Source organism: Amia ocellicauda, chromosome 11 (assembly GCF_036373705.1).
Source record: "Amia ocellicauda isolate fAmiCal2 chromosome 11, fAmiCal2.hap1, whole genome shotgun sequence".
Lineage (NCBI taxonomy): Eukaryota > Metazoa > Chordata > Actinopteri > Amiiformes > Amiidae > Amia > Amia ocellicauda.
Window position 1 is genome coordinate 34,019,124 of NC_089860.1, and position 14,161 is coordinate 34,033,284.

General features: G+C 45.5%; 1 protein-coding gene across 1 annotated transcript in view; it reads right to left on the minus strand.

Moving 5' to 3' along the window:
• epha10 (EPH receptor A10) overlaps positions 1–11,732 on the minus strand; it is a 140,649-nt gene extending 128,917 nt beyond the window's left edge. Inside the window, exon 1 of the mRNA XM_066717577.1 lies at positions 11,600–11,732. Coding sequence (XP_066573674.1) covers positions 11,600–11,684 — 85 coding nt within the window. The 5' untranslated portion in view covers positions 11,685–11,732. The remainder of the gene's footprint in view (positions 1–11,599) is intronic.
• Between the last annotated feature and the right edge of the window lie 2,429 nt (positions 11,733–14,161).

The window sequence follows — 14,161 nt, forward strand, 5'->3', positions numbered from 1 at the left end:
ACGCGCTTCCATTTACTTCCGAGCGTTCGTTCTCCAGTTAAGAGCAGGAGGATTACTCTGTGGAGACGTGAGGTGTTGTGAGAGGAAGTTTGAACGAGGCACAGATGTGGACTTTATTGGGTTTCTGCAGCAGGAGTGCGAAGCCTCCAGCTGTCCCATTATCTGAACTATATTGGGGTTTCAACTTAAAAGGTATAAGAGTGAGTTTGGGATGTCATGAAGCTTTAGTCTCCATGCTTTTTGATCACAGGGGAGAGAAGAACAAAAAAGCTTGAGGATTAAGACAAATTCATACAATATACCTATGCTTACATACATCTAAGTGACTGAGTAACAAAACCACAACAAGAACAATCACATATTCATTGCATTACTAATGCCGATGAGATCTGCTCCTTGAGTGAGAATTGTTCTCATTCCGTTGGAGCAAAAATAGGATGCAGATAACTATTTATAACAGGGCAATGAAAACCACATTACCCGCATACTGCACCTGGGTGGCAAGGACAAATCCTCACGAGCGCCTGCCTGCGCCTCCCGCTTTAATGTAACGGCCGTGTCGATCTCTTTGCTCGTGAGCGACGCTGGGAACACCACAGGCCCGACCCTCGATGGGCGGCCGCTCAGGAGATTTGGCGTTGGAAAGGGCAGCCCTTGCAAAAACTCGCCCGCCCCCTGCCAGGTGCCATTAACCCGGTGTTCAGAGAGGGCAAAGGTCAGCCCATCAGACCCTCCCCGAAACAAAAATATGAATCTTAAAATCAAAATAACAGACAAGTCTGAGCTCGGTGTTGAAAAGAACAACAGAGATCCAAGCGAGGTAGACAGTGTCTGCAAAGCAAACCCATACATTAGTATAGGATCCGGTTATTGGCAATAGCATAAACATTTTACTGTGGCTGATAAGAATCGTACATAAATAAACAAATAAATAAATACATTTACCAAAAAATACAGTAAGTTTGAATCAAAACAGGAGAGATTGCAACGTCTTTGATCTGAAGCAAATGAACCGAGATAAGAGCAAAGCCAGTTCTCTCCACACGCATCACTTAAGGCTTAATTTAATTTATCACCTGTACAGTAAAGGCATCACAGTTCTCTCCAGCCTTCCAGTAAATGCACCCTCTTCCTGAGCACATGCTACTTAACGGTGCAGTGTAGCTGACGGGGAGAGAGCTCTGGCTTGGACTGAAAGGTTGTTTTTGTACACAGCTATTCTTTTGCTGTACGGTCTGATCAGGATTATCAAGTCAAGCAATTATCAGGACAGTGCATTCAAATCATTGACCACTGTGTTATTTCTCTAGTTTAAAATCTTCAGAATTACATGCCAGACCCAACCACTGCCAAAGACGGGACACAAAGGGGGGAAAAAAGACAAACCCACTAAATAATAAAATAAAAAAAAACAGCGCTACGACACATTTGTGATTCGATAAAGACTCCGGCTGTGCTGCGAGCGTTTCACACCTTCCCCTGCGTGAGCCCACAAAAGGGGTGAGATCGTAGGCAAGAGAACCAGAACAACAACCTCTGAGAAAAAGAGAACGAAAAAGACAAAAAGAAGAAAAAGTGTTTGTGTTCCTCCCCTGACCATCTGACATGTTAATAGTTGTTTCTAATCCAATGGTTTTGTACTTAGGAGAAAAAATGTACAACTCCTCACTCCCCCTCCACAACAGTGACAGCTGTTATCTGTGTAGCTGAAGCCAAGACCCCCCCACAGCAAGGTCCGGTACAGACTGCCTGGTGGAGCCTCACAGAAGTCCACTCCGCAGGTGCTGGATGGGTTTTGATCAGCTTTGATCTGGTCTCAACTGGATATCTGTTCATGGCTGATTCACTCAGAATTATGCTCTTAAAATGTAAGAAAGGACATCAATTTGTAACTGTTTACAAATGCTACACATTTGACTGCGTACGTACCGGAGCCCAGATGTTGGCTGCCCTTTCCTCTCCGCTTGTTTCGGGCAACAAATAGGCGTCAACGGCGTTCAACTTTCACAGCCCGGTTTAGGCCGAGCATAACTCCATTTCACAGCTAATTAGCTCTGGGAAACAACAGCACTCCTTCACTAGCGAATCCCGTGGAAAGAGACGCGTTCAAAGCCGAATATCACGTGACGGGAATCTGAGGAGCACCCCCAGCAAACCATCACGTCTCTGAGACACATTGGTTTAATTATCCCCTGGGGCAAGCGGGGAGCCCTTGCCTGGGGTGCCCTTTTACCTCTTTGTGGATTGAGATGTTTGTCAGTCTCGAGTCTCTGCCAAGCGGAGGAATGCTATGCAAACACAGCCCGCTGGGAATACCTGTGTGTTTTCCATTTGTCTTAAAAGCTTTTGAAACATATGGCAGCACTATTAAAATCTGTGTCATAATTATTTTTGTCACAGAAGGAGTAGCAGGAATCGTTTCACTTTCGTAATGATTGTTTGTTTCGGTGGATCTTTTCTCAAAGGATATTTCTGGTTTTGTTCTGGTTGTTTATGTTGTGTTCGTGTAGAGGACTAGCAATCTCCTACATCAAAACACAACTCTCAAAAAAGAGTAAATATCGTACACCTGCATTCATAGAAGAATTTGCTTAAAAACACATGATTTATGTGCAGATTGATGTGCGATGGCCTATATAGGGTTTATTAAGGCTTGGATAACACAGCACCATAAAAATTTAGTGTAAGAAAATGTATATCTGTCAGAGCAGCAGCCTACAATTCTTAGTCATTTAACTGCACACTGCAGTCTCAGGGAGTTGTGAAATGAGACTGAGACCCAAGATAATTGTTAACCCCGGAGACGGCACTACAAAATGGTGACTATAATTTTGCAACAAAGTGTGATTTTAATGCACTACCTTCTTAGACTTTTGTAGCTCGATCGAACATTTCCTATAATGGGTCAGAAATGGGGTTTTGTGCAGAACCACTAGCATTATAGAATCTACATCAATTTACAAGAGTTACAGACACTGTTGACATCACTGTGCTGGAAATTGCTCCTTCAGTCATTACATTGATCTCCGTTTTTGCTTACTTTAAAAGCAAATAACCTTTAAGTTTGAATTTTTACTTTGAAAATCTAATTTCTGGTTTGGTGCTGAAGAGGAAAACATCAACGTGACCTGTCAGTCAGTCTGCTCAAGCAAGATACTGACGCCCTGTCGATTCCAAATCCAAACAAAGACATTTAAAAACGTCTCCAGTTCCCTCACTACACGAGTGGTGGATTACAAACCGTAAAACATGCATTTTACATGCACATATTACATGTTAATAGAATTCGATCTGCATCTCTCGTCTGTAAGACACACGGCCGTGTCTCGTGTCCACGGCACAAGGAGTCCACAATCACCGCCTCGCCTACGCATCTGGACCTTTTGCCAAGACTGTGGGAGATCACATTTTGACTCCCACCTCCATCTGCTGACCCCCTACACAGACACAGTCACACCTGTACATCGGGAGTCAAAAGGGATGGATCAAGCTCCCAACCGTTCAGCAGTTTGAGCAAATCACAAGTCGACGAAAAGCAGGTTGGGAGAAGAACAGTCCCCACCGTGCGCCCGCTTACACTACAGCAAAGGCAGTGAATTTTTCATTAGCGTCCCAGTCCAGGGAATGAAGCGAATGTTTTTACGCAGCTACAGCAGTGTGATAAATAAGTTAGCACAGTACCGCTGTACAGTAACCTGAAGTCAATTAAAAAATACTATGAAAAGTGTATAAATAATGCAAACTACTCACTAGGGTGTCATTTGGAAAGAAAAGCAAACACTGGAAGACAAGAACCCAGTGAAGGTTACATAAGAGAGACGAGGGCTGAGGTCTCAACCGACCTGCTATTCACCAATTACACGCCCTGGAGGTAGTTTGTTGGCCAGCTTCATCTTAAATTTTCTATTCTATTGACTAATAAAATCACTGGATTCAACTGAAACTAACAGAAGAATTATTAGTTGTTTTTTTCTCTTTCTGAATAAATTCACATCACTTTTCTAAAATTGGCATTTGAGGGAAGAAAACATCCCCCTCCAGCAAACGCAGGTCTTCACTTGCTAGATTTGAACCGTTCAGCTTTTACAACGTCCATCAAAAGATGTTAGTCCTGGAGCAAAAGGCTCCAATGCATCACCCTTTAAATGTTTTAGAAAATAGGTTACAATACGAGAGAGACATCTAAGCCACACTTTATATATACAGTGCTGTGTATGCATATCTGTGGCTCCTTCAGTCTCATTTAAAAATAATCAAGTTTTGTCATCTCTGATTCCAGTGTAATCTCAGATGATATAAAATTCAAGTTCTGGGACCAAACAATATTTGTATTTACGTTTCAAAGAACTGAGTGCCAATGTCCACAGTATTTACAATTCTTCCAAAACAACAGCAACCAACTGCAACACGGCAAAGATCTTTTGAAGTTGTGAGGGAACAACACAAGCAGGCTAACCGTGCCCTGGAAGTCAAACTACACTCCGTGCGCGTTTCTGCATTTCCTACTCGTTTTCTTCTGCGTCTCCATAGTCTCGTTCTCAGCCTTGGCGCTTGTTCTTGAAAGAATCAGTTCCCAAAGCGTGTGAATGACATCACTGTGGAACCCTGTCAACGAGACACTGGGACTTTTCTGTGGGTGTAAAATGTTATGTCAATCAAAAAAAGCAGCGGCGGGGAAAAAATATATGTATTAACACTTCAGAATAATTCAAATGATCTGTGAAAAGGGAAAATTGCATAAGAAGTTCATTCAATTAAAAGGCATATAATTTGGGTCACCTCTTTGTCAGACTATGCGCCAACAAATTATAATTCGGGAGAACATCTTCACAGCACAAATGAATGACCGTAATTAGACAGAAAGACAACAGTAGTGTTGGAATAGGCTGACGGAGAGAACAAACCCTCGCTTCAATTGAAATTGTGCTGGTATTTTATTTCTATTGTACTGTATTTAAGTTTAAACTGATTTAAACTAATGTCTGTCAGCACAGATTTTGATTTGGATTCGGCACGCACACACACTGGAGTCCGTGACCACTGTGCCACATGTCTGTGACCACAAGTTTGGCTCTCGTCTTCACGTAATTAATTTCCAGCCGCCCAGAACCGCTGACGGCGCACGCAGAGACGGCCTGTAATTTCGAGTTAATACGAAACCTCTAATTTCAGACACGCTGTCCTGCACTCCTAACAGATACATTGAGAGATACTATTTATCCTGCAGTCACGAGATACCCCCCTAATGGATACTATTATTGCGCTACAGAAACAGGGAAATATCAGATGAAATGATGAACAATTAGTAGGTCCTACTTCCCCTGGTCAACAAGTGTACAAAGGTCACCAATGTCTGCCAGTTACGCAAAAGGTGATGGTGGTATGTTGTTTGACAGGCAGTTGACAGGCAGAACATGAAATTAAATTAATGATATTGGGAGAGTGCTGTGTTGAGTTTGAGATCTGTATTGTCGTTTCACACTAATCCCAAATCAGATGCATCTAAAGAGGACAGGACAGTGTCTGAGACCTCTCAGTGTGTGCGTGTCATTCCTGGGAGTTTTAATGCAGGTGAGGACAGAGTCGGAGGAATGGGTTCAGGGGAGAAATAAATGGACTAAGCGTGTCTGTTTACTCTGCCTATTTATTATTCAGGCACGCCCACACACAGGATGAAAGTGCACAAGGCGTTTGCACAGGAACCGACACACAAAATGTATACATGTGCGATATATTTTTACCACCATTTGGCCGTGATCCACGGTGCTCGTAATATCCCTCCAACACCGATTGCTTTTTCATAAGATGTCAACTTTGTTTTAGGTTATGCTCCTGGTACATTTCTCCACCTGAGCCCAATCTGCCCGACCCGAGATATGAAAACGCAACAGCACAGCCCTCCACACGAGAGCAGGGTGTCCGCCTGAGGGCAGCGTCTCTCTATTTCACAAGTTTGACACACCATCCAGGTATGGGGCTGCAATTATGCTAAGCTTTTATAATCTATGGATGAAATGGAGAGAGAGAGAGAGAGAGAGAGAAATTGACAACACTATAATAGAGAAAGATGGTTTCAACACTTCTATAAAATCAAAAAACACGCAGCTGTCTATGGTGACAATCAGATTTTTTCACAATACAAACACGTGTGTAGACCACAGCTGCAGCCAATACACGTACAGTAGAAAACGAAACGCAAACAACACATTTAAAGCCAACACAAGCAGTGTTAAAGTTAGATTGCTTTCTCGGGGGAGCAGACAGAGCCATCGTTTGCTCTGGCCCAGGATGGATTGAAAGTCAAATCGGTGAAGGTAGTATACGCCTGCAAAGAGCCGGGCGAGATACCACGGTATCAATCCCAGAGACGAGTCCACCCTTAATGGGGCTCTTCTGATTAATATCTTTGGTCCCATGATAATCTCCTGCAATGCACGTGTTGTTTGAAGGTCAACCGAGAGGACCGAGCCACCTTGAACACAGATGCACGACTGCAACCCCGGTATTCACTGTACCGGTGCTCAGGTGAGCTGTATTCTACTCAATTATGCATCAGCCCTGAAAAGAGTTCACTTCCACCTCCCTTGTAACTAATTACTCGGTGGACTTGTGATATTGTCAGTTATTTGTTTTTTAAGAACGTTTTCGTGGATTTGCTGAATCTGTAACTTTAAAAAACGATGCACGTCTTCCGAGCACAAGCAGGAGACATTTGTATATCAGTTTTTGTCAATCTGTAGGAAAACAACTCAAAGCAATTGTTGCCTTCCTGGGTAGAGAGAGACGGGCCGGTGACGGCTGTCAAGGCCGATGAAGCAATCACTTCGAGGGAATTGAAAAGGTGTCTCTCCGTCTCTCGATAGTGGGAGGGGCTTGAGTGGTGGTGAGTGCAGAGGTGTTGCGAGTAGAAGCTCTGGCAAACTTTATTTTGTTTGAAAATTATTGTACCCATAAAGATGATACCATTGGGGTGCAAAAGTCCTGAAATGAAACATGTTATGTCTTTCAGGAGGAAAACATTTATGTTACTGAATAACCAGCACGATGTAATGGATATTTTGCTAAAGGTTAGTGTAGATAGTAACGACTACACTATATATATATATTAGTTCAGACACTATGCTGTGTTTTTACTGTGGGGAGTTAGGGCATTTGAAACCGGCCTGCACTCAAAAACGGAGCTGCTAACAGGGCGGGAGCGGTGCCTGCCGAAATTGTTCAGAGGACGCGAGTGGTGGAGACAGAGATCGGGGTAGCCGAACCGCGGAGCCCAGAGCCCACACAGAGACTGCACAGCGGACAGAGAGACCTCTCAGTGGCGCTGGTGCTGACAGGCGAGTGCCGCAGGTAGAACGGTGCTTGACAGTGTCATAGAGCCAGACGACACCAACCAGGCTTTTACTACAGTTCTGGTTCTGGTTGGGGTAGGGGAGTCAGTCGGGGCCCTGGGTCTGAGGGGAGACAGAGCTCCGTCTCCGGGTCTCTTCCTAGTGCTGCGGTAGATCACAGCCGGGGGACCGGGGGTCCGGCCAGAGGGGGATCTCAGTCCGGCTCGGGTGAAGCCTCTGGTTTAGGGAGTGGAGCAGGCGGTGGTGCTGGGTTTTTTCTCTTAAGAGTAGAGGCAACGATAGGAGATGTTACTTTTAATTTTTTAAACGTATACTCCTATTTTGGGGAATGAGCATCTTGGGTTCTTCGAAATATTGTCTCAGGCCATTTGTAACTGTGCTCTTGGAGGGGATTTTCTCCTCCGTCAGGGAGAGGGCTAGCCTCTGTAGTCACCTCCTTTCAATTGGTCGATGTGTGGAAGGCTCTGAGCCCTACAGTGAAACAATACTCTTGGCTGAAAATGAACTCTAATCAGATTTCTGGTGCGAGATTAGACCGTTTCTACACCTCACAGCACAGTCTAAACAGATTTGTTAAGAGTAGTATTTCTCCTAACGGTCTGTCTGACCACCACTATGTATCTGAAAGAATTGACATTGAAGGGAATAGGAGTGGATGTCCACAATTTAGACACCCTCGACTGTCTTAACTTTAAAGCGTTTTCTCCAGGCACAATCGATGCTCAATAAACTCTGGAACATAACATTCAAGTATAGTTTATGAACAATATTTTCATCAGCATAGATTATGTCAAATGAACAGTATGAGAGAGAGAGATGGTTATAACGATTATAACTAAAAGCAGAGAACACATCTATATATTACGCTGTTAAGGTTATTTGTAGGATTATGCTTTACATATAATCTAAAGAAAATGCGTGTCTTTCTTCACGAGTCTCGCTGTGCAGGAGGAATAAGTACCGCTGTAAACGTCTCCATTAGGCACCAGAAACGCTCACACGCTGCTTATTAAGGTGACAGGAATGCGCTCGGCGACTGGAGAGAACAAAAGCGCTCCCTGGTATTTGCCTTCCTCCAAGAAACGCTTTAATTAGACACTGGCCCCGTCGCGATTATTTACACGACCGTGTTCCCTTGAAATCAGCCGGAAAGCCGTCCCTTTATCCGCGAAGATGGATGGCACGTCTCCCGCACCTTTATCGCCGGAGAACAAGAGCCAGCTTTGTTCCCCTTTATGTATAGGAAGCAATATCTAAGAGCTGCATTGTGTGCGGCTGTACACTCCAACACAAGGTTATCTGAGCATCAGTAACCCTGTCTTCAGACTGAGTGATTTTGGATGGAGGGCACTGATTGATATCAGCGATTTAATACTGGTCACGGGAGGGAATCACAATGTGCAACACAGCGGACAGGAGAAACGGCGGCAGCACCATGGGCTGGATTCGGGCCTGGTTCCACGAGCGCTCACACTGAATGGGTCGTGGCTTTTACAGAGAGAGATTGAAGCGTGCGTCACGGCAGACAGACGAGCCAACAAATGCCAGACTGGAAAAGATTAATCTTGCTTCCATTCAGGCCGCAGTTCAACGTGGTCCCGTTAAAAACAGGAGGCTAAAATACTTAAAAAGACGATTTAAAGGATTTTGCATTTGAAGGTTCTTATTTCAGTCGCACGCGCTGACTTGTGGCACTACCACGGCTGCAGGTGACGCCAGACGCGCCGAACGCCAGATACAGGAGATGAATGATGCCATTACGTCTGACAACCTGGAAAATCATTCTGCCCTTTGTCTTTTCAAGGTAAAATCTGTTCAAAAGGGCTGGTTTTGAGCAGAGTGGACGCAAGGCTGCCGAAAGCGGAGACGGGGGGTTGCGTAAGTTGTGTCTTTTGTTACTGGAACCACATGGAATCCGTTGAAAGCTCTCGTGCTCGTTTCGTAAGGTGCTCGACTGCGACGCTCGAGAAGATCGGATCGTACGCTGTAGCAGATGAAACCACAGGCTGTCGCTCTTTGTCCACAGAGGGAAGTCGGTAGGCTTGAAAGCAGATAAAGCTGTAACCTCGATGAAATCCACTCCAATCTAATGTGAAAAGTGCTTTCTGTAATGCGTGACTTTTGCGCTGTCACTCAGCGAGACACTTCACTCAAATATAAACACATAGGGACATTTCACCCCGGACACAAGCAGTAGCTCCTGTTTTTGCCGGTTTTATTTTTAATGGTAGGCATTATTATCTATTTATAGAAAGGTGCCGGTCTGAACAATCCTTTTTTCCCCCCAATAGCATTAATCAAACCAGGTAGATAGTTCAACCGAGATCTCCAGCTCATCTCTGGAGAGACACTGCACGGCATCTCTCGACCCGCAACTGTTTTCAACACTGCGATTCATCCCAAGCCCATCAGCAACACAACGCAGGAATCTGTCACCTGTATCTGATTGTGGAGACGGGCAGCCACCTCCGTCCACAACCTTCTCTCCCGATCGAGACACGGGCCCCCCGAGCGCACAGAGACACGCGCACTTTGGTCTGAGCCATATGATTAATTTAACGAGCAGGTGCCATGAGGGAATGTAATTAAAATGAATAAGGAGACTGCTGGGGGCAAAACGTTCAAATGTTTCCAAACCAAGGATGCAACACACACAGACGCAGACACACAGATCTGCATGAAACTCAGTGGAGTTGACAAGGTTTCTGGGATATTTTAGAGACACACCGGTCCAAACCAGTCCAGAGGGAAAATTATATTGTGGGGAGGTTTACCGGAGGAAAGCTATATTATTATTGAAGTAGTAACCTGAAAGATCTTTTAAAAGCACTTTCATGTTTTGAGAAAGGATGACTACAAACACAATGTGTAACTGGTTATACACAAGGCACACAGCGGACACAATCCCACCGATACAGCAGGATGTCTGTGGGCATCTGTGCTGGGAATCTCTCCTTACAGGACGCACACTTAAGGTTGCAACTTTCCCTGACGGAAGATGCCGGCAACACGGACAGATCTGCGGTCCTGGGGCGTCATGGCATTCCTCTGAAAACTGCCAGCTTTGTTCCCATTCGATTTAGAAAGCTGAATGGACGGTTATAGACGCTATTGTATCCACTGACAGGGAGCAGCGGGGATAGGGAGCAGCCTGGTCAGGCTGTGGTCTGCGTGAAAGAGCCGAGACAATGTGGTGACACTGCTGGTCTCTGCTGCTCCAACACGAGCCCGTCTCACAGCAAGAGCGCCACACATCTGTCCCCTACACAACCCTCAGGAAAACAGGGAACCCATCTTTATCTAGTGACCCAGTCCACTGCTCAGCATTTGCATCCATTTTCACTACAATGATCACAGTCCCCAGATTAACTGGTGCCATTAACCTTGTGAACGTGTCACATTATTAAAGCAACTCATCACAAAAGGCTACTATGGATTTCACTGTCTCTCTCTCTCGTTTGTCCATGAAAATGCATGATCTCACAACACTTGAGCTCTCCTGGATGGTTTAAATTAGGCTGCGTATCAATGATCCTCTCAGGCAAAACAGATGAAGCGTGCACCCTGAATACTGAAGCACTGCCTGCTGTACCTGGACTGCATTGATCCCGCACAGTGCGAGAGAGCTGCCCGAAGCGCAACCCGGGCACAGCGGACTACAAATCCCACTTTGCTGTGAGCATTAAAGCAGACAAAGTGCCATTTGTGCCAGCAGACGGCCAGCCCGGCCCCTCGCCCCACTGCGGGAGCACAAGCAACAACAGTTCATCTAATGGCATGCCTTAATATGAAATAACGCGGCTTTACTTTCCTTATTAGTATTAGTACTGAATAATGATCTATTATTATCGAATTATTATTTAAGACTCAAACTTATCAAACATATCCATCAAGTCCGTTTTCTTGGTAGAAAGAGAAAGCCAGTCTATGTCATGCATTCAGGAGAAAGGTATTTAACTTTCTAAACTTAAAGCAATAAAAGAATAACCATCATCATCATCATCATCATCATCATCCCAACAAGAAGAGCTCGGTTGTGCGCGCATCCTGTGGTCACCCCGCCGCACATCAGAGCAATGCCCGGCTCTGTCTCCCTGAGCGCGGCAGTAATTGCCAGGCATGCCCAGGCTAACGCAACCCGCACACTTGCCCCGCAGCGTGTGAAACTTTCCCCCAGCCCAGGCGCCGGGTCCGGGCATGCACCTGCAGCGGGGCAGCGCGGTGGACCCCCCACCCCCCGGCGCACCCACCTTCCTCGGCGCGGCCGTGGAGCCTCCTGTGCAGCAGCAGCAGTGCCGTCCACAGCAGGCGGGTGAGCGGGGTGCGGGGCGCCATGCTTGCGGTGCGGCGGTGCGGTGCGGCTGTCTCGCGCTCAGCTCATCGCCGTCTCGAGCGGCCCCGCACATCCGCGCGCACAGCCGGGCTCCGCCGCGCTGCCATATTTGGAAGAAGGGGGCGGGCGCCGGGCGCGGAGTGACAGCTCGGCCGCCCAACCGGCGCTCAGCTGGGGATAAGGGTAAAAGAAGGTCACCAATCACAAGGCGGGAGAAGATGCTCCGCCAGGTGTTGCGCGGCGAGACTCATCCTCTGCATCCCGGAGTGCGTTAACTCTTCACGGCCACCTCGGTGCATCTGCCCCCCGTATGCACCCCGCACGCCGGCCAAGTTGGGCGCACTTTTAATTACTGCTCAATTGTGCACGAATTATCTCATCGCTGTTATGCAAGGGCAATGTGGTTATTACTTTGGAAGCTTATCAACCCAATTATAAATGTCTGCAAGCAGAGAGGAGAAACAATAAAGCATTTAACCGCCTCCCAGTTCGCACCCGAGCACAGTGCGCCGCCGGCTGCATTAAACCAGTCTGAGCCGCAGCGCATCACACTGGAGCGCTTTGAGGACCGATGGGGAGCTTCATTTGAATCCCCCTCTTCCTATATCTCCATTTATTTAAATTAATGAGTTCTTGTTTTTCTTATGCATTCTATTGTGTTACATCATTTGAAAGAATATAAATACATACTCGAGGTACAGCGCTGCGGTCTGGGGTTCCTGGGGTTCAGTTGCTATTTGGATGGATGGATGGATGGATGGATGGATAGATAGATAGATAGATAGATAGATAGATAGATAGATAGATAGATAGATGAATCGCTGGTGTGGTTTCTGGGGGTGCACAGCGGATGGGGGTATCAATGCTCAGCAGCAGGACTTATTTATAAAGTAACGGCTGGTAATTAAGCCCAGTGCAGCCGGATTTGTTTGTTTGCTTGTTTATTTAATGTTACTTTAAACCTGGGCTGTGACTCACATTGTGAAATACAAATAATAATTATCACTATTATTTAAGATAGTTAAAAAGTGAATGTTAGTAATTGTTCAATCATGCGGGACTCGTGTTGGCTTTTTCTTTGGGACATTTCTAACTAGGCATGGAATCGATCAGTTTCACTTTAAATAAAAGCAACTTTTTTAATCCTTAAATGTATTTTTCACATGTAAATGAATACCTATCTTAGCATTAAAACCACAAAAAAATGTATTTAGAGGCATGCACAACAACCTCCCCGAGATGTATCAAAAACTACAAACAGCTTGAGGTGTATTTAATAATAATAATAATAATAATAATAATAATAATAATAATAATATATCTGTTCCAACATTTTAACAAGTGCATTGCGAATTACTGCACATGATGGATTTGAAAATGAGAGATTGATTAATCTGTTTCAATATTATCAGCCAAAACTATTTTAAAACGGTTAAGAAAAAAAGGTTAATAATCAGGCAACCCGTTAATATGCTGTAGGCTTTGAAAATACAGTGCGTGTGTGTGTGTGTGTGCGTGTGTGTGTGCATGTGTGTGTGCGTGTGTGTGTGCATGTGTGTGTGTGTGCATGTGTGTGCGTGTGTGTGTGTGTGCGTGTGTGTGTGCATGTGTGTGCGTGTGTGTGTGTGTGTGCGTGTGTGTGTGCATGTGTATGTGTGTGCGTGTGTGCGTGTGCGTGTGTGTGTGTGCATGTGTGTGTGTGCATGTGTGTGTGTGCGTGTGTGTGTGTGCGTGTGTGTGTGTGTGTGTGCATGTGTGTGTGCGTGTGTGTGCATGTGTGCATGTGTGTGTGCGTGTGTGTGTGTGCGTGTGTGTGTGTGCATGTGTGTGTGTGCGTGTGTGTGTGTGTGTGCGTGTGTGTGTTCAATGCTTCAGCCTAGAGGTTTTGAAGTGTTTTACAGTAGAGCTACAGCAATAATGTTCATTTCCAGTTGTGAAGGCACAGTGGAAACCAGTCCTGTCCAGAGGTGACCTTGTTTGTGTTTTACGGTCAATAGATCCACTCTCTCCAGCCGTCCTGCTGGGATGTCAAATGGCAGGACGGCTGTGTCTCTCCGCTCAATCAAAGGCCCCCGCAGTGTGCAGTTCCCTCTCCCCCGGCAGTAGTCACTGCTGAGCCCCTATCGTTTTCCAATGCAGCTGTCCGTTACAGCAAAGGCATGTGAATTGGGATTTGTATTGATTCGGAAAGGTTATGGAAAAGGGAATTGCTTGTTTCTTTCTTTCTTTTAAGAACAGTGTCGTGTCTGACCTCTCTAACGATAAGGCTAGAGCCAACATTTGTTTATTGATCAGATTTCAAAATAAATAATTAAAACCAAAAAATGTATTCCTATACATCATTCCACATACAGTAAAAGCGGAGCTTCGGTGGCCTTGGTGGTGGGATTCTGCTGTAGATGTGCAAACACCTCGCTGTGCGATCGTCGTTATCGTTCGCATGTGTTGAGTGTTTTTGAGAATATCCTGTTTCCCAGAC